The 22,716-nt window shown below is 51.1% G+C and overlaps 2 protein-coding genes across 12 annotated transcripts; both read right to left on the bottom strand.

The window, feature by feature from the left end:
- Positions 1-1,681: 1,681 nt before the first annotated feature.
- On the bottom strand, positions 1,682-14,939 carry ZNF34 (zinc finger protein 34). Of its 11 annotated transcripts, none has more exons than XM_067017799.1 (7): positions 14,858-14,933; positions 8,257-8,448; positions 7,640-7,962; positions 6,843-7,019; positions 6,427-6,553; positions 5,920-6,030; positions 1,682-3,654 (listed from the first exon to the last, which is right to left on the bottom strand). In XM_067017799.1, exons 4-7 carry the CDS (start codon positions 6,873-6,875, stop codon positions 2,291-2,293), a joined length of 1,635 nt encoding a protein of 544 aa, XP_066873900.1. In that variant the 5' UTR covers positions 6,876-7,019; positions 7,640-7,962; positions 8,257-8,448; positions 14,858-14,933; the 3' UTR covers positions 1,682-2,290. The 11 variants fall into 11 exon arrangements, with proteins under 11 accessions (XP_066873900.1, XP_066873901.1, XP_066873905.1 ...); XM_067017800.1 differs by having other exon boundaries at positions 6,843-6,929; XM_067017804.1 differs by lacking the exon at positions 8,257-8,448 and adding an exon at positions 14,090-14,251 and having other exon boundaries at positions 6,843-6,929; positions 7,640-7,811; positions 14,858-14,899.
- Positions 14,940-16,441: 1,502 nt separating this feature from the next.
- On the bottom strand, positions 16,442-18,960 carry RPL8 (ribosomal protein L8). Its single transcript, XM_059043365.2, has 6 exons — positions 18,871-18,960; positions 18,490-18,636; positions 18,268-18,409; positions 17,803-18,021; positions 16,870-16,985; positions 16,442-16,639 (listed from the first exon to the last, which is right to left on the bottom strand). Exons 2-6 carry the CDS (start codon positions 18,625-18,627, stop codon positions 16,481-16,483), a joined length of 774 nt encoding a protein of 257 aa, XP_058899348.1. The 5' UTR covers positions 18,628-18,636; positions 18,871-18,960; the 3' UTR covers positions 16,442-16,480.
- Positions 18,961-22,716: the final 3,756 nt, after the last annotated feature.

Raw genomic sequence — 22,716 nt, 5'->3', positions numbered from 1 at the left:
TGGTGCCCTGATAAGAAGAGGGAAGTGACACCTGAGATCTTTCTCCACCAAGCGATGACCCAACGAGGCGGCTGTACTGCAAGCCTGGAAAGGAATCCTCACCTGGAGCTGAATCAGCCGACACCTTGATCTCGGACTTGGGTTTGTTTTTTTAATTAATTTAATTAATTTATTTACTTTTGGCTGTGTTGGGTCTTCGTTGCTACACACGGGTTTTCTTTTAGCTGTGGCTAAAAGGGGCTACTCTTCATTGAGGTGCGCAGGCTTTTCATTGCAGTGGCTTCTCTTGTTGCTGAGCATAGGCTCTAGGCACACAGGCTTCAGTAGTTGTGGCCCGCGGGCTCTAGAACACAGGCTGACTAGTAGTGGCACACAGGCTTAGCTGCTCCGTGGCATGTGGGATCTTCCCGGACCAGGGCTCAACCCCGTGTCCCCTGCATTGGCAGGCAGATTCTTAACCACTGCACCACCAGAGAAGCCCAATCTTGGACTTCTTAGTCTCCAGAAATGTGAGAAATAAATTTCTGGTTTTTAAGCCACCTGGTCTGTGGTATTTTGTTATGGCAGCTTAAGCTAACACACCATTCAGTGGGGTCAGGGGGGGAGACTTTTCCAAAAATGTTATAGGGAAAACTGGATAACCACACACAGAAAAGTTTAAAGTTGGACCCTTATCTTATACGATATATAAAAATTAGCTCAAAACAGATCAAAGACCAAAACATAATACCTAAAAATATAAAATCCCTTAGAAGAAAACGTAAAGGCAAATCTTCATAATCTTGGATTTAGCAATGATTTCCTGGATATGACACCCTGAGCACAGGTAACAAGAGAAAAAATAGATAAACTCATCATAAAAATTAAAACCTTCTGGCATCAAAGGACACTATCAAGAGAGTAGACAGACAACTCATAGAATGAGAAAATATTTGCAAGTATTATATCTGATAAAGGATTACTATGCAAAATACATGAACACCTCAACAACAAAAACAAACAGCCCAATTCAAAAATGGGCAAGGGATTTGAATAGACATTTCTCCAAAGAAGGCACAGATATAAATGGTCAATAAGCACATGAAAACATGCTCAATATCATGAGTTATCATGGAAATGCAAAACAAAACCACAGTGAGTTACCACTTCACACCCATTAGGATGACTATGAAAAAAATAATGGAAAAATAACAAGTATAGACAAGGATGTAGAGAAACTGGAACCTTTGTGAACTGCCAGTGGGGATATAACATAGTACTGCCATTGTGGAAAAGTGTGGCCATTCTTCAGAAACTTAAACATAGAATTACCATACGATCCAGCAGCTTTACTCCTAGGATTATACCCCAAAGTACTGAAAATAGGGAAAGTACAAGTACAGATCAGTATACCAATGTTCATAGCAGCATTATGCACAATAATCAACAGGCAGAAACACCCAAGTAATCTATCAACAAATGATGGGTAAACAAAACATGGTATCTACAAACACTGCAGTTATTATTCAGCTGTAAAGAAAGAATGTCGTCCTGACACCTGCTACAACACGGATGAAGCTTGAGGACATTATGCTAAGTGAAATAAGCCAGGACATAAAGGGCAAATGTTATATGACCTCACTTATATGACGTACTTAGAATAGGCAAATTCTCTGAGACAGAAAAATGGAAAGGGGGAGAGTGAAGAGTTACCGTTTAATGGGTGAAGAGTTTCTGTTTTGGATAAAATAGTTTGGAAACAGATTTGCTAATGGTTATACAATATTGTGAATGTATCTAATGCCACTGAATTGTACAGTCAAAAATGGTTTAAATGGTACATGTAATGTTGTATATATTTTACCACAATAAAAAAGGCAATTATTAATTCTATTAAGTGATACAGAAAAGTATGAACAATATGCTAATTTTTTTTAATTTACAATGTGTAAAACAATGTAAACACATAGAATTCTCTCCAGTGTGAGTTTTCCAGGATTGAGGAAATGAGCTGCACAGAAAGCACCACAGTACTTCTCTTGAGGATGCTGTTCGGTGTGTCTGGACGAAACCTACACCGGGCACAGTGGTGGTGAGTTCTCTTTGTCTAAGGGGAGGCTACAGGAGTTTCTCCTGTTTGCTTACGTTTCTCACTCGATTTCTCTAAAATGAACATGCACTGCTTCTGTTTTAAAACTTTTAATTAGACAGAAACGCCCTTTCACCTGTGACAACACTGTGTGGACAGCAAGTAAGGGCTGGGGGGGTCACATGCAGGAAGTGCACAGCAGACCTCAGGGGCCTCCCCCAGTCACGGGGAAAAGTCTTCCCGGAGGTGAATCCTCTGATGCTGGGACATGTTGGAGCTGTGCCGGAAGGCCTTGCCACACTCGCCGCATGTGTACGGCTTCTCCCCGGTGTGGATCCTCCGGTGCTGCAGAAGGTACGTGCCCTGGCTGAAGGCTTTCTTGCAATCACTGCATTTGTACGGCTTCTCTCCGTGGTGTGACCTCTGATGGTGGATGAGTCTGGAACTGTTGTGGAAGGCCTTCCCACACTCACCGCACTTGTAGGGTTTCTCTCCCGTATGGATCCTCTGATGCTGGATGAGGTGGGTGCTCTGGCTGAAGACTTTGCCACAGTCATTACATTCATAGGGCTTTTCTCCGGTGTGGCTTCTCTGGTGTTCAACAAGCTTGGTTTTTTGGATGAAGGCTTTCTCACATTCATTACATTTATAGGGTTTTTCTCCAGTGTGTATTCTTTGATGTTGAATAAGGTTAGAACTCTGGGTAAAGCCTTTGCCACATTCTTTGCACTCATATGGCTTCTCTCCAGTGTGAGTCCGACGATGTCGGATAAGGATTGAGCCGTCACTGAAGGCCTTCCCACAGTCGTTGCACTTGTAGGGCTTCTCTCCAGTGTGGATCCTCTGGTGATAAATGAGGGACGAGTAGGCACTGAAGTGCTTCCCACACTCGCCACACTTGTAGGGCTTCTCCCCAGTGTGGATCCTCTGATGCTTCATGAGGTTGGGCCTCTGATTGAACGTCTTCCCGCACTCATCACAGCGGTAGGGAATCTCCCCAGAGTGCATCCTGCGGTGATTGATGAGTTCGCAGCTCTGGTGGAAGGCCTTCCCACACTCGTCACACTTGTAGGGCTTCTCTTCACTGTGCAGCCGCTGGTGCTTGGCAAGATTAGCACTGTACCTGAAGGCTTTCCCACAGCAACCACAATAATGCAATTTTTTCCCAATAGGAATTTTGTGATCTTCTTTAACAACTAAATTTGCAGTGAAAACTTCCCCTAAATCACGAACTATATTTGTTTTTTTGGACCTGTGTACACGCTTATGGTTATTAAGATATGATCTCTGTTCAAAACTTTGCTCACATATATCACATTTGTGAGGTCTCTGATCAGGGAGAGGGCTTGACCCCAACCTGAGGTTTCCCCCAGACTCCAGGCCACTCTCCTTGTTGGCCAGTGTGACTGGCCTGGGGCCTCTCTGCTCCACAGGCCCGTCCATGCTCCCCTCTGGCTCCCTGACATGCTCACAGGCTTCTCCCGGCTCAGGTCCCTGGAGAACACTCCCCCTGAGACGGTCCAGTTCTTCCCCATAGAGCATCTCGCCTGAAGTCAACTCCTGGTTCTCAGTACTGGTCCCATGAGCTGAAACAACAAATGGAACACCTCAGGGTCACCTGTTCTGACTCTGGAAGGAAGGTATAAAGATGCTGCTGACCACCTGTGGAGTACCATCTCCACCATCTCCAAAGTCACAACAACACCATCTCCAAAGTCTTGCAGACATGAGAGCCTGGAGCCCAGAGGCTTAAAAGCCTCGCCCAGGGCTGCAATCTCTCAGCAGCACAAGCATTCGCTCGACTCTTAACACCCACACCATTCCTGCCTGCTTTCTGCCCACAGAGCCTGCTTGGTTGGGACTGCAGGATACCTGTCCTCATCACAAAAGGACAGAAAATGGAAGCTTCATAGCATCATGGAAACCAGAGCAAGGAGGGGTCCCAAAAGTCATGAAGGATATCTGACAAAGAAATTAACGCTGAGCGAGGGTTAGGCTGCCTAACAACAGCTAATCCACTCCAAAATCCATTGTGGGAAAACCAGCTGCCTCCCCAGAAGGGCAGAGAGCAGAGCTCATGCCAACTGAGGAGGAGAGGGTAGAGCACACAGAGGCTGGGTCCCTCAGCCCTCCCTAGCAGGCCACGCCCATTCCCAGGGCTCTTCCCAGGGGCCTGAGAGGTAATCCTGGGAGCCACCAGCACCTTAAACCCAAGATGCAACACGGGAAAGTCTGAGGCCCATGTCTCCACCCTTTCTTCCCTGACGAGGCACACAGTGACTCCACTTGCAGGAATACACTCACCAGAAATGCATTCTCTGTGAGCCAAGACACACACACAGCCCAAAAATGGGGACAACCAAATGCCCTGCAGAAGTACAATGGAAAAAACTTGTGGTGTGTTCACGACAGAACAGCGAACAGACCGAACAAACTCCATACAACGTGGCAGGCTCACCACATGCAGGCGCCCCGCAGGAGTCAGATAGAAGGGCCGGTGGGGAGCAGTGACAAATGACAGAGGAGGCCCTGTGGGCTCCCAGGGAACTAGATATGTTCTCTATTTTAATCTGGATGATGGATTTTCGTAAAAATCAACCGAGCTGTAAATAGGATCTGTCCCATTTCTATAGGTATTTATATTTGAATAAACAAATTTACAAACGTGAAATTCAAGTCCTTTGAGCCAACAGTTCCTTCCTAGGACATCAGCAAGACACCTGCAAAAAGTCACTCATCAGCATTCTCTGTGGCAATGAACCCAGAGGACACCATTCCCCACAGCACTTCCACTGAGAGCAGTGACCACAGCTCGTGTGCACAGAAATGGAAATGAATTCAGTGAAAAATCCAGCGACCCTGCAATGCACACAGATCACTGCATTCCTGTTAGGAAGCGATGTCTGTGTGCGGGTACAGACCAGACTTTACTGGAAAAGGGACAGCAGGTACACACCGGAACACAGTTGTATCTGGGTGCTGAGATCTGGGGTGATGTGTACTCCCTCCCTTTCCTATAATGGCCTGTAATCATCTAGTAGGTTAACTTAGAAGAGGGCAAACGAAGCGATGTTCTCCATCACTATGGCCCCGCCTGACGGTCTGACGCCCCTTGGAGGGCATGAGCCCTGGACAGCAGGGCTCCATGGAGTCCTGGGGGCCTGGCCTTCCTTCACAGCACACCCGAGTGCCTTCCCCTCTTCTCCTCCACCAACACCGCCCCCTCTTATCCTCCTAGAAGATTCAGCTCAAGAATCACACTGTAAATAAGCAACAAGGATATACTGTGCTGCACAGGGAAACATAACCATTACTTTGTAGCAACTTTAAATGAAGCATAATTTGTAAAAATACTGAATCGTTACACTGTACACCTGAAATAAACAGAATATTGTAAATCAACTATACTTCAATTAAAAGAAAGAAAGAGGGCTTCCCCGGTGGCGCAGTGGTCGAGAGTCCGCCTGCCGATGCAGGGGACACGGGTTCGTGCCCCGGTCCGGGAGGATCCCACATGCCGCCGGAGTGGCTGGGCCCGTGAGCCATGCTGGGCCCATGAGTCATGGCCGCTGAGCCTGCGCGTCCAGAGCCTGTGCTCCGCAACGGGAGAGGCCACAACAGTGAGAGGCCCGCGTGCCGCAAAAAAAAATAAAAGAAAAGAAAGAAAGAGTCACCTGGGGCACCCAGGCTGGCAAAGGTGACCCGGGTTTCAGCAGAGGCCACTCCCAGGGCTACTGCACTGGCCATAATGCATCTTCCTCCAAACTCATGAGTCGGCTGACAGTACATATCATGGACCCCCACACATGCTTGTTCAGTAAGTGAGTCGGGGAGTCAGCCCCCCTACGCACCTGAGCCATCGATGGTCGGTCGCTCTCTCCCCTGCACGTCCAGGACCCACGGCTCATCCCCTCGCTCCAACTGTGTAATTACCTCCGGCTTGGGGCCTGCAGGTCCAGCTCCTGGGAAGGAGACGGGGCCTGGGGTTGATGCCAAGGACACAGTGTGGGCTCACCCGGGACTGGCGGGGGAGAGGACACACAGGTACAGGGGGTGATGGGAAGTCTGGACACTCCCTGGAGGGATGGACGTGGTCATGAAGATGAAGATCTGAGCACAGGGGCCTCTCTCCACCAGGAGGTGCACCTACATTGGGCCTGGGGCAGGGAGGCAGTCTTATCCGGTGCTGGCGAACCCAGCCCCACCCAGGGCCCTCCTCTGTGCAGACCAGGCCTGCCTGGGACCAGGGTCAGTGACACCATCTCTGGGCCCAGGGGATGAGGCCCCCAGCCCAGCCCCTGCTGAGCCCTGAGTCCCCAGGACTGTTCCCTGAGTTGCATCCCAGGAAGGGGCCTCACCCAGCGAGACCAGGTTCCTGTAGGTTTCCAGCATCACATCCCTGTAGAGGCCCTTCTGAACAGGGCCCAAACAGCCCCACTCCTCCCTGGAGAGGAGCACGGCCACGTCCTCGAAGGTCACTTCAGCCTGGAACAACAAGAGCTGCTGCGGGCCCATGCGTGGCTCAGGCTGGGCCCGGGCTAGAGAAGCAGCACAGGGGTGATCACAGGTCTGATCCCTCAGTGTGGCCTTAGGGGGTGACCTGACCCTTTGGCTGCTAAACCAGCTCACTCAGGGAGGTTGGGAGATTCCCAGGGTCACCCTTCCTCGGCTCAGCGCCCCACAGCAGAGACGCCTGACAGTGTTTGTTGAGGCCAAGCAGACAGGGAAGCCCTGGGAAAAGACCTCAGGCCTCCCAGGGAAGACAGATGCTCACCTGGGGCAGGGCAGACAGATGCAGAGCTGCCATCACCTAGTACCCTGGGCTTCCCGGGGAGGGAGGCAGGAGCCCGTCACTCAGGTGCTGAGGGAAGAGAGAGGAACATGTGGAGGTCCAGCCTGGCCCCTCCTGCAGCCGGCCTCAGTGCTCGGCCTCCCGGGCAGACTCTGCTCCCTGCAGACACGTACAACATTTCAGGTCATCTGCCCCCACCTCCTCCCAGGCACCAAGTAGTCCCATTCAGGAGGAGGATGGAGACAGTTATTCACTTTATATGAAAGAATAACAATAATACATTAAGGGCTGAGAAAGAAAAAGGAGTGAAAAGAAAAAAAAATCAATAGAAGGCATAAACCAAAGTCAAAAATGAGGAGGCAAAAATTGCAAAACTAGTAGAAACAAGACCAATGGATGTGTAACAGAAGTAAAAGGATTAAACTCACCTACTGGAAGCACAAGACTCTCCAATTAGATACACAAAATGTACTTATATAACCTAAAATAACACAGAAAAGCTAAATATAAGACAGACCAGGGCTTCCCTGGTGGCGCAGTGGTTTAGAGTCCACCTGCCGATGCAGGGGACAGGGGTTCGTGCCCCGGTCCGGGAGGATCCCACATGCCGCGGAGCGGCTGGGCCCGTGAGCCATGGCCGCTGAGCCTGCGCATCCGGAGCCTGTGCTCCACAACGGGAGAGGCCACGACAGTGACAGGCCCGCGTACCGCAAAAAAAAAAAAAAAAAGACAGACCAAAGAAACTCTAATTAAAATAAAGCTATACTAACTATATTTACCTTTTCTGTATCTTTAAAGCTGTTTTTTGGAGTATGACATTTATACAGCAGAGTCGACAACCTGAACACACAGCTCGAGGGGCCCGGCCCACAGAACCAGGCCCTGGCAGCCCTGCCGCCGCTGCAGGCTCTGCCTCCTTGCCGGCCTCCCAGGAGAGCCTCTGCCTGGCTCCTGGAAGCACAGATCAGCGCCCTGCAGACTCTGCCAGAGGGGCTATGCCTTCTGCACTCCGTGCTGCCTTCTTCCCCTTAGCACGGTGTTTGAGAGCTGAACATGCTTTGCTGCATGTGCCTTAGCGATGTTTATACCAATCAAAACAAGACTGAAAGCAAAAATCATTATTAGGAACAAAAGCAGACAACGGGTATTAATAAAAAGAAAAATCCACCAAAAGCTGTAATTACAAACATGTGTATCTACAAACAAATCCTCGAAGCATAGAAAGCCAAAGCTAAGTGCAGTGCCAAAGAGAAACGTGCAAACCCTCCCCTGGAATGAGAGATTTTAAACACACTTCCCTCAGAAATGAGTGGATCAAATAGAGGATACTTACTTAAAGCACAGAGAATACACTTTTTCAAAATGTACACTGAATATCGTAATAAACAACACATACCAGGCAAAAAAGAAAGTTTCAAAATATTCCAGGGACTTCCCTGGTGGTCCAGTGGTAAAGAATCTGCCGTCCAATGCAGGGGATGTCAGTTTGATCACTGCTCGGAGAACTAAGATCCCACATGCCATGGGGCAACTAAGCCCACACGCCACAACTTCTGAGTCCACACGCCCTGGAGCCTGCGCACCACAACTAGAAGACAAAACCCACACACCACAACTAGAGAGAAGCCCACACGCTGCAACAAAGAGCCTGCACACCACAACAAAAGATCCCACGTGCCACAGCTAAGACCAAACGCAACCAAAAATAAAATAAAATAAATAAATAACAAAAAATAAATCTTAAAAAGTGTGTGTGTATATATATATATATATCACAAAAAATTCCAAAGGCTGATATCATTTGGCAAACTTTCATATTGTTGTTTCACTAGAAATATCTGATTTAAAAAAAGACCCCCCTTCAAGAAAAACATAGAAATGTAAATTAAGGTGGAAATGGAAACAAAGACTACTTAAGGGAAACCTTAATGCACTTATTTTAACAAAGAGACTGAAATAATAATCTAAGCATTCAACAAGAAACCAGGCACAGAATAAGAAAGCAATTCAAGGAAAGATGATGAAAAAAAAACAAACACAATTTAAAAACACAAAATAATCTCAACCTTGGTTCTTTGAAAATACTAATAAAATACACAAACGGGGCTTCCATGGTGGCGCAGTGGTTGGGAGTCTGCCTGCCAATGCAGGGGACGCGGCTTCGCGCCCTGGTCTGAGAGGATCCCACATGCCGCGAAGCAACTGGGCCCGTGAGCCGCGATTACTGAGCCTGCGCGTCTCGAGCCTGTGCTCTGCAACAGGAGAGGCCGCGATAGTGAGAGGCCCGCGCACCGCGATGAGGAGTGGCCCCCGCCTGCCGCAACTAGGGAAGGTCCTCGCACAGAAACAAAGACCCAACACAGCCATTAATTAATTAAGTTTTTAAAAAATACATAAACGTCTGGCAAGTCCAATGTGGGAAAGGGGAAAAGATGGAAAAGGAAATACTATTAAGAACAAAAAAGGGAACACAACTCTGCATACCACACATAAGAGCAGTGATTCTTAGAGTGCAGGCCAAGACCCTGGCATTCCTAGCACTCAAGTCTGTTTCATAACAACGCTAAGGGAACACAACAGAAGCACTAGCATTAGTCAGCGACAAGAGGCAGATGCTTGCTCCCTCACCCAGCTGCTGTGTAACAGTGTACCAAAGACCCTAGCCAATGCATTAAGTCACAGAAAAAGAAATACAAGCTACAGTTCAGTGGTTAGGACTCCGTGCTTCCACTGCAAGGGAGATGGGTTTGATCCCAGGTTGGGGAACTAAGATTCAACATGCCACCACGCAACAAAAATAAAAAAGAAGAAGAAGAAAAGACAATCTACATAGAAAATCTGAGACTATCAACCCAGTGTTGGGATGATAAGAGTTCAACAGGATTGCCATATACAAAGTCAACAGACTAATTAATATCACTCCCATATACTAACAATCAGCAACCAAAAAAACAGCATTCCTAACAGCTACAAAAACTGTACAGCACCTACGAAATCTAACAAAAAATATGTAACTTTATGGACAAGATGATAAAATTTCATTGAAGGACACACACATAAAAAAACAAAACCTATGGAGAAACAAGACAACATTCATAAAAAGGAGGGCTCAATATCACAAAAATGTCCGTTCTCCCCAAATGAATCTATTAATTCTGTACAAGCAAAACTGCAACGGGACATATCATAATAATCTGACCAAAATGACTCTAAATATCACAAGAGTAATGATCTAAGATTAACCAAGGCAATGCCAAAGAAGAACTAAGGCAGAGCCATGCCCTACCTGATACCAAGTCTTATTATAAGGCTGTGGTAATAAAAGTAAGATACAGCTGTCCCTAGGTGTCCATGCAAGAATTGATTCCAGGACCCCAATAGGATACCAAAATCTGAAAATACTCAACTCCCTTATATAAAATGGCATAGTATTTGCATATAACCCACACACATACACATCCTCCCGTATACTTTAATCATCTCCAGATTACTTATAATACTTAACACAATGTAGATGCTTTGTAAATAGTTGTAGATACAATGGAAATACTATGTAAAGACTTGCCAGGTGGGTCTTTCCTGGTGGCACAGTGGTTAGGAATCCACCTGCTGATGTAGGGGACACGGGTTCGAGCCCTGGTCTGGGAAGATCCCACACGCCATGGAGCAACTAAGCCTATGTGCCACAACTGCTGAGCCTCTGCTCTAGAGCCCGCGTGCCACAACTACTAAAGCTCGCGTGCCTAGAGCCTATGCTCCGCAACAGAGAGAAGCCACCGCAATGAGAAGCCCGCGCACCACAATGAAGAGTAGCTCCCACTCGCCCCAACTAGAGAAGGCCCACACGCAACAATGAAGACCCAACGCAGCCAAAAATAAATAAATAAATAAAAATTTATTTTAAAAAAAAAGAGTTGCTAGGTGTAGCAAATCCAAGTTTTACTTTTTGGAACTTTCTGTAATTTTTTTTCCTCCAACACTTTCAATCCTCAGTTGGTTGAATCCGCAGATGCAGAACCCACAGATACAGAGGGCTGATTGTAAGAGCACAGGAAAGAGGATAATGGGACAGATCCACGCATATACTAATGACACATTTGCAATATTAAGAGCAATGCACCATTCAATAAATGGAGCTGGCACAACTGATTTTCCACAAGGAAGTAAAATTAGATCCTGCCTTCCATGGCACACAAAAATACATTTCAGACAGGCTGAAGGCCTAAATGTTTCTTTAAAATGTCTATAGCTATTATAAGGAAATAATACAGAAAACACACCATCCATAAAGGAAAAGTTGCTTAATTTTACTCCATCAAAAACAACTTCTGTACAAGACACCACAAAATTAAAATCAAACTGGGACTTCCCTGGTGGTCCAGTGGCTGAGACTCCACGCTCCCAACGTAGGGTGCCTGGGTTCAATCCCTGGTCAGGGAACTAGATCCCACATGCTGCAACTAAGAGTTCACATGCCGCAACGAAAGGTCCCGCAGGTGGCAACGAAGATCCCGAGTGCCACAACTAAGACCCGGCGCAGCCAAATAAATAAATAAATATTTTTAAAAAATTAACAGCAAACTTCAGGGTGAAAAAAAATTTTTCAAACATATGTAATAAAAGATACACAGCATATATTAAAAAATACAAAACAAAAAGAAACAAACCATCAAAAATTTAAAAGGGAATTCCCTGGTGGTCCGCTGAAGACATGAGAAACATGGACTCTCAGAGTCCCGTAGGTAGTCTGGTAGTCACTCTGGAAATCGATCAGGCACCACCTGGTAGAGGTCAAACTCTGCAAACCTCTGGGTCTGGAAACCTAATTCTAGGTACGTGCCCTATAAAAACTCTTGCTAATGCACAAAATACACACAAGGATGTTCCTGCATGTCTGTGTACAAGCCAAAAAAGGGAACAACCTCAATACTCATCATCAGGGAACAGGCAAGGTCACAGTGATTGAAAGGAATGAACACATCATTGTCACAGGAGACAGAACACAAGTTATAAGACTGAGTAAAACTGGTAAGTGTAGAATATCAACAGTATGATATGTAAGTAGATTTTAAAATACAGAAACACTTATTAAGCGTGTAGAGGTATAAGAAAATGTGCTGACAGCAAAATAACAATCAACGGAGTTATTTTTCTGGCACCTAAGAGATGGGAGAAAATACATGCAAGCAACCTATCTGATAGGGGTTAAGATCCAAAATATATATGGAACTCACACAACTCAATAGCAAAAAAAAAACATATAACCCAACTTAAAAGTGGGCAAAGTACCTGAATAAACATTTCTCCAAAAAAGACATACAAATGACCAACAGCTACATGCTCAGGCGCTCAACATCACTCATCATCAGGGAACTGCAAATCAAAACCACAAGGAGGGGGCTTCCCTGGTGGTGCAGTGGTTGACTCCGCCTGTCAATGCAGGCAACACAGGTTTGAGCCCTGGTCCAGGAAGATCCCACATGCCACGGAGCAACTAAGCCTGTGCGCCACAACTACTGAGCCTGTGCTCTAGAGCCGGCATGCCACAACTACTGAAGCCCGCATGCCCAGAGCCCGTGCTCTGCAACAAGAGAAGCCACCGCAATGAGAAGCCTACGCACCGCAACAAAGAGTAGCCTCCACTCTCAGCAACGAGAGAAAATCCATGTGCAAGCGAAGACGCAATGCAGCCAAAAATTCAATAAATGAATAAATTAATTAATTTTTTAAAAACCCACAAGGAGGGGCTTCCCTGGTGGTGCAGTGGTTAAGAATCTGCCTGCCAATACAGGGGACACAGGTTCGAGCCCTGGTCCGGAAAGATCCCACATGCCACGGAGAAACCAAGCCCATGCGCCACAACTACTGAGACTGTGAGCCACGACTACTGAGCCCGAGTGCCACACTACTGAAGCCCACGCGCCTATAGAGCCCGTGTTCCACAACGAGAAGCCACCGCTTGCCACAACTAGAGAAAGCCCGTGTGCGGCAATGAAGACCCAACGCAGCCAAAAATAAATTAATTTTTAAAAACGAACAACCTTTACCTTTTCAAAAAAAAAAAAAAAAAAAAAAAGCAAAAGATAAGCATTGGTGAGGATTTGGAAAAAAGAGAACCCTTGCACACTGTTGGTGGAAATGTAAATTGGTGCATCAACTATGAAAAACAGTATGAAGGTTCCTCAAAAAATTGTAAGTAGAACCACCATATGATCCAACAATCCTACTTCTCAGTATATATCCAAAGGAAATGAAATCTGAAGCTCAGAGTGAGATCTGCACCACCGTGTTCACTGCAGCATTATTCACAACAGCTAAGGCATGGAAACAACCTAAACGTCTGTCCATGGATGAAAGGATAAAGTAAATGTGGCAAAAAATAAATAAATAAAAAACAAGAGAAAAAAAAAGAAATGAGGCATATATATACAATACAATATTACTCAGTCATAAAAAAAAGGAGGAATTCCTCCCTTTGGCAACAACATGGATGAATCTGGAGAGTACTATACTAGGTGAAATAAGCCAGACACAGAAAGACAAACGCTGCATGATCTCACTTATACGTGGTATTTAAAACAGTCCAAATCATAGACTCAAGGAGTAGAATGGTGGTCGCCAGGGTTTGGGGGTTAATGAAAATGGACATGTTGGTCAGAGTACAAACTTTCAGTTATGCAAGATGAATAAGTTCTGGAGAGTTAATGAACATCCAGGTAACTAAAGTCAACAATACTGTATTATATACTTTGAAATTTGCTAAGAGAATAGATTTTTTTTTTTTTTTTTTTTTTTTTAATTTAGACTGCTACGGGACTTGGTTGTGGCATATGGGATCTGGTTCCCTGACCATTATATACTTTGAAATTTGCTAAGAGAATAGATTTTTTTTTTTTTTTTTTTTTTTTTAATTTAGACTGCTACGGGACTTGGTTGTGGCATATGGGATCTGGTTCCCTGACCAGGGGTCAAAGCCAGCCCCCTGCATTGGGAGCGCAGAGTCTTGGCCAGTGGACCGCCAGGGTTTTTAACAATTTTCTTAAATTACAAAACAAAAAGGGCGGGGGGGGTGGGTTTGAAAAAATTGTAGCAAAAAGAGAACTGGCCATCCCAGTCCCTGACATTTGCTAATCCATTCTCTGTACTTTACCTAAGTTTTATCGAAAAGGATTTGTTAATGCTACATTTTAAAAGCACAAAACAATGGAGCAAATAAAAAGGTTCCAGACCTTGAATAAAAGTCTCTAGAGGGCTTCCCTGGTGGCCCAATGGTTAAGAGTCCGCCTGCCGATGCAGGGGATACGGGTTCGTGCCCCGGTCCGGGAAGATCCCACAGGCCGCGGAGCGGCTAGGCCCGTGAGCCATGGCTGCTGAGCCTGCGCGTCCGGAGCCTGTGCTCCGCAACAGGAGAGGCCACAACAGAGAGAGGCCCGCGTACCGAAAAAAAAAAAAAAAAAAAAAGCCTTCAGAAAGAGAAACAAAAATTTGGCTTCTGGGAGAAAGGCTTCCGAGGGCCAGAAGATACGTCCGGTGGGGCGGAGTGCGGGACCCGCAGGGCCGCGGGGGAAATGCGGAAGCGGGCTGACGCTGGAGGTGACGGGAGTGTGCGCGGGCATGAACCCCCCGAGCTGGAGTCCCGCGAGGAGAGTACCGGGGGCGGAACGAGTTGGGGGCGGAGGAGAGGGGAGCACAACAGTGCGAGGCGCCTGGTTACCGGCGGCATCTCGCGCCCGCGGAAGCAGCCCCTTGGGGCGACCCCACAGGGGAGTACGGTGGACAGACCCCAGGGCGGGCTTGGGACCGATGACGGAGACTCCGCGGCGGGAACGGGGGCTGGCGAGGAACGACCCCGACCGGGGGAGACCAGTGGGATTCGGGCCTTGCAGTGGGACCCGGGGCAGGAGCTCTCGGTGTCGAAGAGCGGGTCCGCGCTCCGCGCCCGGGAGGCCCCGCCGCCCCCGCCGCCCCCGCCCCCACCCCCACCGAACCACACTCACCTCAGCACCGCTCAACGGCTGCAGCGCCTGCCGCTCCGGCCCAGCCGACCGAAACCCGACCGGAAGTGACGTGACCCTCCTCCCGGATCCCGGCAGAAGACGCCTTAGGGTCGCTCTGGGAAACGGACGCCGCGTCTCGGTGGTCGGCCGCCTCGAGGAAAGTAGAAGCTGCGTCGTAGATCGGGAACTCTGCCACCAGGTGGCAGTCTGGAATCACGACCCCTAGGCTTCGCAGCGAAGGTAAGGAGAAGGCTTTGGTGACCAGATTTCCAGTAATTACCCTTTTCAGTGAAACTCTCAAGGAACTGCAACCAAAAGTTCAGGCAGGCCCTTTCCTTTGCAGCTAAAGGCAGAAAACCACGCCCTTTCTCAGGGCCATGTGAAGAGGATACTTACTGGTCAAAGCAGCCCTTGTTTTAGTTTAACCCACTGCCCCCAGCCCCAACTCCTGTAAATGGGGCGTGTCCACTCAGGGTCTGAGTGCCCGAATGCTCCTGGAGCAAACTGTCCTGTTGGCCAGTCCCCTGGACAAAGCCCCAGTCCACTTTACCCAGAAGGGAGCAATATTGCAAGCAGGTTATGGTTCAGGCGAACATGTCCAGTGCCCCTTCCTTCAGAAGGAACTATTGCCCTCCTCTCATGACCAAGGTCCTAGCCCCACTGGGTCACTGTCTAGGTGCGGGTGGCATAGGACCCGTGAAGCCCCAGGAAGGCAAGACTAGAACTGAGGTTCGCACTAGAGACAGGTATGGACCATGAGAACAAGGAGCCACCTGGCAACCAGTGAGGCCCTACCACCCAGGAGCCCTGCCAGTCTCCCAAAACAGTCAAGGTGACCAGTTCTCATGCGTGAGGCTCAGGAAGGTGGCTGCCAGAGACTCCAGCCAGTGCCCTTCCACCCAGTCTGTAAAGGCGCATCCCACCTCAGCCTGCCATCCACCCTTGCTGTCCCAATCAGCCTACCACTCACTCCAGTGGTCAGGTTAGGCACAGTGGCTTGCAGCTCCTGCTTTCACATCAGCTCACAAGGGGTACCACTAGGGGCAGGGAGCTCTGGCTGGCCTCTGGGAAGCAAGTGTCCTGGTCCTGAGGCACTGATGGGCCTCCACTCCCATTTTGGTGCCCAGCCTGCCCTGGTTCTCTCAGCTTTGACCAGTCCATCATTTAGTCTGGGACAAGGTGGTAGTGGGCTATTGCCAAAAAGGAAGCCCATCTGTTGAGAAACTAGTCTGGTCCTTCCATTGCAGGCAGCACCCCTGCTCTCCAGCCTGTGGTTCCAGGGACACCACTCTCACCCAACAGCACCCAAACCCTCATCCAGATTCTCCAAGTGCTCAAGACAAGTTAGTGAACGGAGGTCTGGGGGCTACACTCCGTGTGAGTGGGCTTCTCTGCTCCATGTGCAGGTAGTGGGGGATTCCAGGAGTCAAGATGTGAAGCAACCCAGCAGCCCCACCGTCTCTGTCCAAAGCTTCCACTGTTCACTAGTGCAACTTCATCTTCCTTCTTCCTCCCTATATGTGGAACACCAGGGCACTCCTCCCAGCAGGGACCCTTCCCTCTGAAACCATAGAAAAGCGCAGCTCAGCTGTGAAAAAGACAAACTTTATTGAGCCGCCAGCCCTAATTCTCTTTCTCCTGCACAGTCTTGGTTCCCCGGAGACGCCCAGTCCGGCGGGCAGCAATGAGACCCACTTTCCGGCCAGCAGGGGCATCTCTGCGGATGGTAGAGGGTTTGCCGATGTGCTGGTGGTTGCCACCTCCGAAGGGATGCTCAACAGGCTGTGGGAAGAAGGAAGTGGTGTTGGGGGGGTGGCCCCGACCTACCTCAGGAGGGCTTGGGGAAGGGTATGATCAACCAGCCTGTGCATACAAACCATCAGCCAGAGCCTCCCACTACAGACCCCCCACCACAGAGAAGAGGGAACACTATAGGAAGGAGCCTGTCCACCCAATCTCACAGCCCCAGTACACTGAATACCCCCACCACTGTCCATTTCTGGGCCACTTACATTCATGGCCACACCCCGCACACGTGGCCAACAATTCCTCTTTGCCTTATACTTGTGGTAGGCACGGCCGGCCTTCAGAATGGGCTTGTCAATGCGGCCACCTCCAGCCACCACACCTGTTGGGAGACCAGGGACCTCAGGGAGATGTATCACACCCTGCCCAGCACTGGGAGACCCTCCCATCAGGCAGAGCATCCCCTGCTCGGTCCTTGCCAGTGCCCCACCCCCATGTGTCATACAGGATCACATGTTCCCAGGAACCTCAGAAATGCCTCGAAGCCATCACCAAGCACCAAGTCCCCTTGAAGCCTATCAGCTGACAAGTTTCTTCAGGCGCTGCAGGGTCATTAAGCCAGGTCTTTATTCACATCGTCTGGAATGCCTACCTTGATCCATGGTTCTCCAGGAAGTCATCCCCTTTGCAGGGTCTGACACTGGGCTCCTCCAAGCACCTCCCCACCCCAAACAGGACAGCTGACCCAGCCTGCCACTTCTCTGCCGTTGTTTTGTTTATTCTGTGAGCACATCCTCAAGAGCCTCCCCCATGCAAGACTGGCTTAGCCACATGGATTCAAAAGTGTTGACAAAAAGCAAAATAAACAAACTTGGGTTCATACGCTTTTTTCCTGGGTGACTTTAAGGAAATCACACATCTCTTGGTAGGACGTTAACCAGGTGGATGCACGAGCAAGGATCACACAAGTCCAGGTTATCCTCAAGTGCAGACAAGTCTGCCTTAAGAGCCCCAGTGGATTCGGTCTCATTCAATACCCAACCAGCAGTTAAGTAGGAACTGCTACGCTCGCTTTAGAGCTGTGCTCATGCTTACACAGCCCACACTTCAGTGAAGCAGGCAGCTGGGTTCCAGGCCCCTATCTAGCTGCTGGCTGTCCACAGGAGACCCACAGCATTCAACTGCCACATTCCACTCACCGACCACAGCCCTGTTGGCGGAAGAGATGACCTTCTTGGAACCCGAGGGCAGCTTCACTCTGGTCTTCTTTGTCTCAGGGTTGTGGGAGATGACAGTCGCATAGTTCCCAGAGGCCCTGGCCAGCTTGCCCCGGTCACCAGGCTTCTCCTCCAGACAACACACGATGGTGCCCTCGGGCATCGTGCCCACCGGGAGCACATTGCCGATGTTGAGCTGGGCTGCGAGGGCGGTCACCAGCGTCAGGTGGTGTGTCCTAACCACTGCTTGCCAAAAACGAGGCCAGCGCAGCACTCCACAGCCAGCCTCCGGGCACCCACCGGGTATGCGTGGCCAAGCAGGTCTCGCCACGTGAAGGCTGCTGCCTCAGTGTTCCTCCCCCAACCCAAGGCGTAAACCTTGGTTTACGCCTTAAGGAACCGCAGGTCCCTCCCCACCGCGACCTTCCATCTCGGCGCGACGCTCACCCTTCTTGCCGCAGTACACGAACTGGCCAGTGTGGATGCCCTCGGCGGCGATGAACAACTCCGTCCGCTTCTTAAAACGGTACGGATCCCGGAAGACCACCTTGGCAAGGGGCGCGCCACGGCCCGGGTCGTGGATGATGTCCTGCGGGCCGAGGCGGCTTGAGTGGCGTGGGTCCCGCCGGGCGCCCCACGCCCCCACCCGCCCCAGCCCGCGCCCCGAACCTTCACGATGCCCTTGATGTAACCGTGTCGCTCGGCGAAGTCCACGGCGCGCAGACGCGCGGCGCCCTTTCGGTGCTTCACATGCGCGCGGAACACGGAGCCGGCGCCCTTCCTCTGCCCACGGATCACGCGGCCCATCGCGGCGGTCTGGGGGCGGCTCACGGTCAGCGGCCGGGCGGCCCAGGCACCCCCACCACCCCGGCTTCAGGGCTCCCGCTCCCCCGGCTCCTCCCTCCAGGTCTCGGCACCCTCCGCTCCCCCATCCCCGGCCGTGCGACCCGGCGCCTTCTGCAGAGCCGGCTGGGGTCCCTCACGGGCCCTAGGGCGCCGGATGGCACCGGATGACACCGGATGGCATCAGACGGCACCAACACGTCCTACCTGCTGCCGGGCACTGCAGAAAGAGGAGACGCGGCCCTCCAGAGCCGCCTTATCTTCCGGGGCGGGGCCGAGAGCCCTTAACCTTCCGTCCAGGAGCGACTGCCGCCACCGCAAGGCACGCCGGGACTTGTAGTCCTTTCGCGTGCACCAGGGGCCCCTCTCTCGCGCCGGGGCCTCAGCGCAGGCGAACTGAGGTGGTTGGTCCCGCAGTGCGCAGAGGCTCCGGTGGTCTGAAGGGGAGGCTGCTCTCCCGCTGCGGGGCCGTCGAGTGGGCGGGCAAGCTTTACCAGAAAGGGAGCCTCCAGTAGGGCACAGCTTTCCGGGAGGGGGCTTCTGGAGAAGTGGGAGGGGTCCTTTCAGAGCGGGTCCCTGGCATTAGCAGAAGAGGAGGTGGACCCCCTGAGTGAGAACTGTCAGTAGGCGAGAACAGGGAGAGCTTAGTGACCAGGGCAGTGGGCGTGCAAGTGACGCCTGAGGAGGGAGAGCCAGCGAGGCAGGGAGAGAGTGAGGGCCGGGGTCTCAGGGAGCAGGATCGCTTGCCCTCAGGACTCTGGGGTGGTGTGTTTGCACCAGTGCGGGCAGGTGGGATTTGCAGGGGTGGAGACCAGAGAGACATCAGGAGAAGGTGACAGGAGAGAGAAGGAAGGGTCCATGTGGCCACATGCTGAAGCCACAGGGGAGCACGAGGCACCCGGAGAGACAGTCGACTCTCGGCAGAGGTAGCTCATCCGGAGGCAGCAGAGCCTACAGCAGGGCCAGGAGCTGAGGGGCACCGGGGCCGCCCTGGGGCAGGGTGACGGGCTCTGGGGTCAGCTCGGGACAGGCCTAGAGGACCAGAAGGGCAGAGGAAGAGTGGGATGGAGGTGGGGACAGTGCTTGGACTTGTGGGCTGTGGGCTTCCTAGGATGGAGTATGGGGGGGCGGGGCACGTGGCCCTCGGCTCTCCCTCTGACCCTGAGTGAGGCAAGATGGAAACACCACAGACCCTGCCTTCAAGGAGGGACTCTGGTCCAAGTGGGAAAAAAGTTGAGTACGGGGCAGGAGTCAGACAGGAGCAGGTGGTGACAAGGCCTCTTTGTGCTGGGCACAGGCCTGTCACCCACAGCCCCTGCTGCCCACCTCCTCAGGCCCCCTCTGGCACCTCGTTCATTTTGCTCAGGACCCCAAGCCCCTGGCCTCTCAGGTAACAGTTCCCTGGGGGACTCAGGGAACTTCTGCTTCTGTTCAGGGCTTGGGGTCTCCTGGTTCCTCCTGCCAGCTTTTGAGTCCAGCAAGGCTAAATCCAAAAGGCGTTCCTAGAGATAGCAAAGGAACCTTAAAGCAAGGCTTTGATACAAACCAACCAATCCAGAGCCCACACTCCCCACTATCTCCTTTATGAGACTCACACACCACACCAATGTTTCCCTGCGCTACATCACCCCAGGGCCAGGTATGGGACAATTAGAGACCAACTATAACCCGATAACCTGCAGCCTGCTGAAATTATTCAAACATATGATCCTAAGCTTACTCAGCGTACCTGCTCTGCCTTGCCCATTCCTTCCTGCGGAAACCCCAGTGAAGGCTCTGGGCCACACCTTCCCTCCCCTCTTTTGCCTCCTGACCAACCCTAGTGCTTCCCTGTGTGGCCCCATGTGGTGTGCCCTGCCTCCCGTTCCAGAGACCTGTGAGTATAAACATCTTCCTTCACTTCCAAGGCTGCATGTCTTACCATCCCCGATTAGAACAAACCCGAGGCACATTTTAGCACACCACCCGATTCCTGAGTGCTCAGGGATGGCGATGGCCTTCAGGGGCTCTGTCTGCTCTGGTTCATTGAAAGTGTTATTGCTCTGGGCCATCTACTAGACTGCAGAAATTCTAGTAGATGGCCCAGACTGGCCTTGGAAACACACCTCTTTGAAAATAATTTTTCTTCTGGCCGCACAGCTTGCGGGATCAAAATTCCCCGACCAGGGATTGAACCTGCACCCTTGGCCATGGAAACGGAGTCCTAACCACTGGACCGCCATGGAATTCCCCAAAATAATTTTTAAACTGGGCCTTTCCCCTGGGAACACTTACAGCTTGGAATCCCAATCGCAGGCTGGAAATAGCTGGAAAGTAATCTGGGTTGGACCAGAGAAGGGGTACTGTGACCATTTGGGGAACGATGCAGGCCCCTGACTTTAAAAATATATATACTTATTACTTATTTTTTAAATTATTATTTATTTATTTATTTATTTATTTTGCGGTACGTGGGCCTCTCACTGCTGTGGCCTCTCCTGTTGCGGAGCACAGGCTCCAGATGCGCAGACTCAGCGGCCATGGCTCACGGGTCAGGCCACTCCATGGCACGTGGGATCTTCCCAGACTGGGGCACGAACCCCTGTCCCCTGCATCGGCAGGCAGACTCTCAACCACTGCACCACCAGGGAAGTCCCTAAATATTTATTATTTACTTATTTATTTAGGCTGCTCCGGGTCTTAGCTGCTCGTGAGATCTTTTTTTAGTTGCGGCATGCGGGATCTAGTTCCCTGACCAGGGATCAAACCCCGGCCCCCTGCATCCGGAGCGCGGAGTCTTAGCCACTGGACAACCAGGGAAGTTCCCCAGGCCCCTTACTGTTAATAGTCTGTTTGCTCAGTGGGTCCAAGGCTCAGTGAGGATTTTGGGACTCAGCCACGGAGGCCGTGGAATGGCCTGCAGCGGATAGAAGCAGTCTCCTTCACCCCACTCCCAGGCAGCACCCTCAGTGCCCTGGTACCTGCACCTCCCACACTGCCCAGGTGTCTACTGCGTGGACACTCTGGGCCAGGCTTTCGTGGTGGCTGAGATGGCTCTGTCCTCAGGGTCCACAGACCCAAGCATCAGCCCTGGCTCCCCCTCTGGCTCCCTGGGTCATCCTTACCTTGAGTGGGAGTGCTCCTCTCACCTTGAGGGGGCCAGGCTAGGGCCCAGGTTTGCCAGCACCTCCTAGCTCTAGATGGTGCAGTGTGAAGACCCTCCAGCAGGAAGGCTCCCAGTAGATCAGGACCACCAGTGAGCTCAGGGTACCTGAGCGCTTGGCTGGCGATTAGGGTTAGGAAGCAGGTGTATTCGCAGCCCTTTCCCATTCTCCATTCCTTCGTTTATTCATACTTTGCACTGATGCTCTCTGAGCGTGACCAGGGATGATGTGGGGACGGGAGAGTTGAGTTCGAGCTGGGAGGTGTGGGGTGGGAGCAGCGGGACCATGCTGCACAGGGGCCCAGGGAGAGGAGCTGGTTCCTCCGAGCGCACTTGCTTTTCCCTTCCACCTCCCCTAGGAGTCGGTCCGGGAGCTAATTCTGACCATTTCCTCACTTTGGTTTGCTCCGATTTCACAGTGGCTTTGCCTGGGACCCCGGGATTTGGATCATCGACGAGTCGGGTGTCAGGGCCCTCCCCGCGAAAAGCTCTGCGCACCCTTCCCCCGCCCTTCCCGCTCCAGGGCTGTCCAGTGTGAATAGCTCCAGGGACCAGGGCCGCACAAAGCTGAGGCCTCCGAAGACGCAGGCAGTGTCCTCCCCAGGGCTGCAGGGACCTGGGGAGGCTCCTGCTGAGTCCCAGAGAAGTTGGGGTGCCCGCCCCTACACACAGGACAGCGTGGATCTGGTAGAACACCCAGAACAGGTGGCCCCAGGGGCCACACGAAGTTGGGGATGGGTGGGGGCGCAGCGAGGAGAAGCCTTGACCTGACCTCGGGGCGTGCCGCCCTTCCCCTGGGGTCCCACCCCATCCGGTCTCTCGGCAGGTCCTGGGCTGTCCTGCTGCCCCAAGCCCCGCGATGCAGCCAGGGACCCCAGCCCGGAGTCGCGGTTGACGACCCTCCCCTGGGC

The sequence above is a fragment of the Kogia breviceps genome, chromosome 17, assembly GCF_026419965.1.
Source record: "Kogia breviceps isolate mKogBre1 chromosome 17, mKogBre1 haplotype 1, whole genome shotgun sequence".
NCBI classification, from domain to species: domain Eukaryota; kingdom Metazoa; phylum Chordata; class Mammalia; order Artiodactyla; family Physeteridae; genus Kogia; species Kogia breviceps.
The sequence above is the reverse complement of the archived record's forward strand: the minus strand, read 5'-3'. Positions and strand labels throughout refer to the sequence as shown.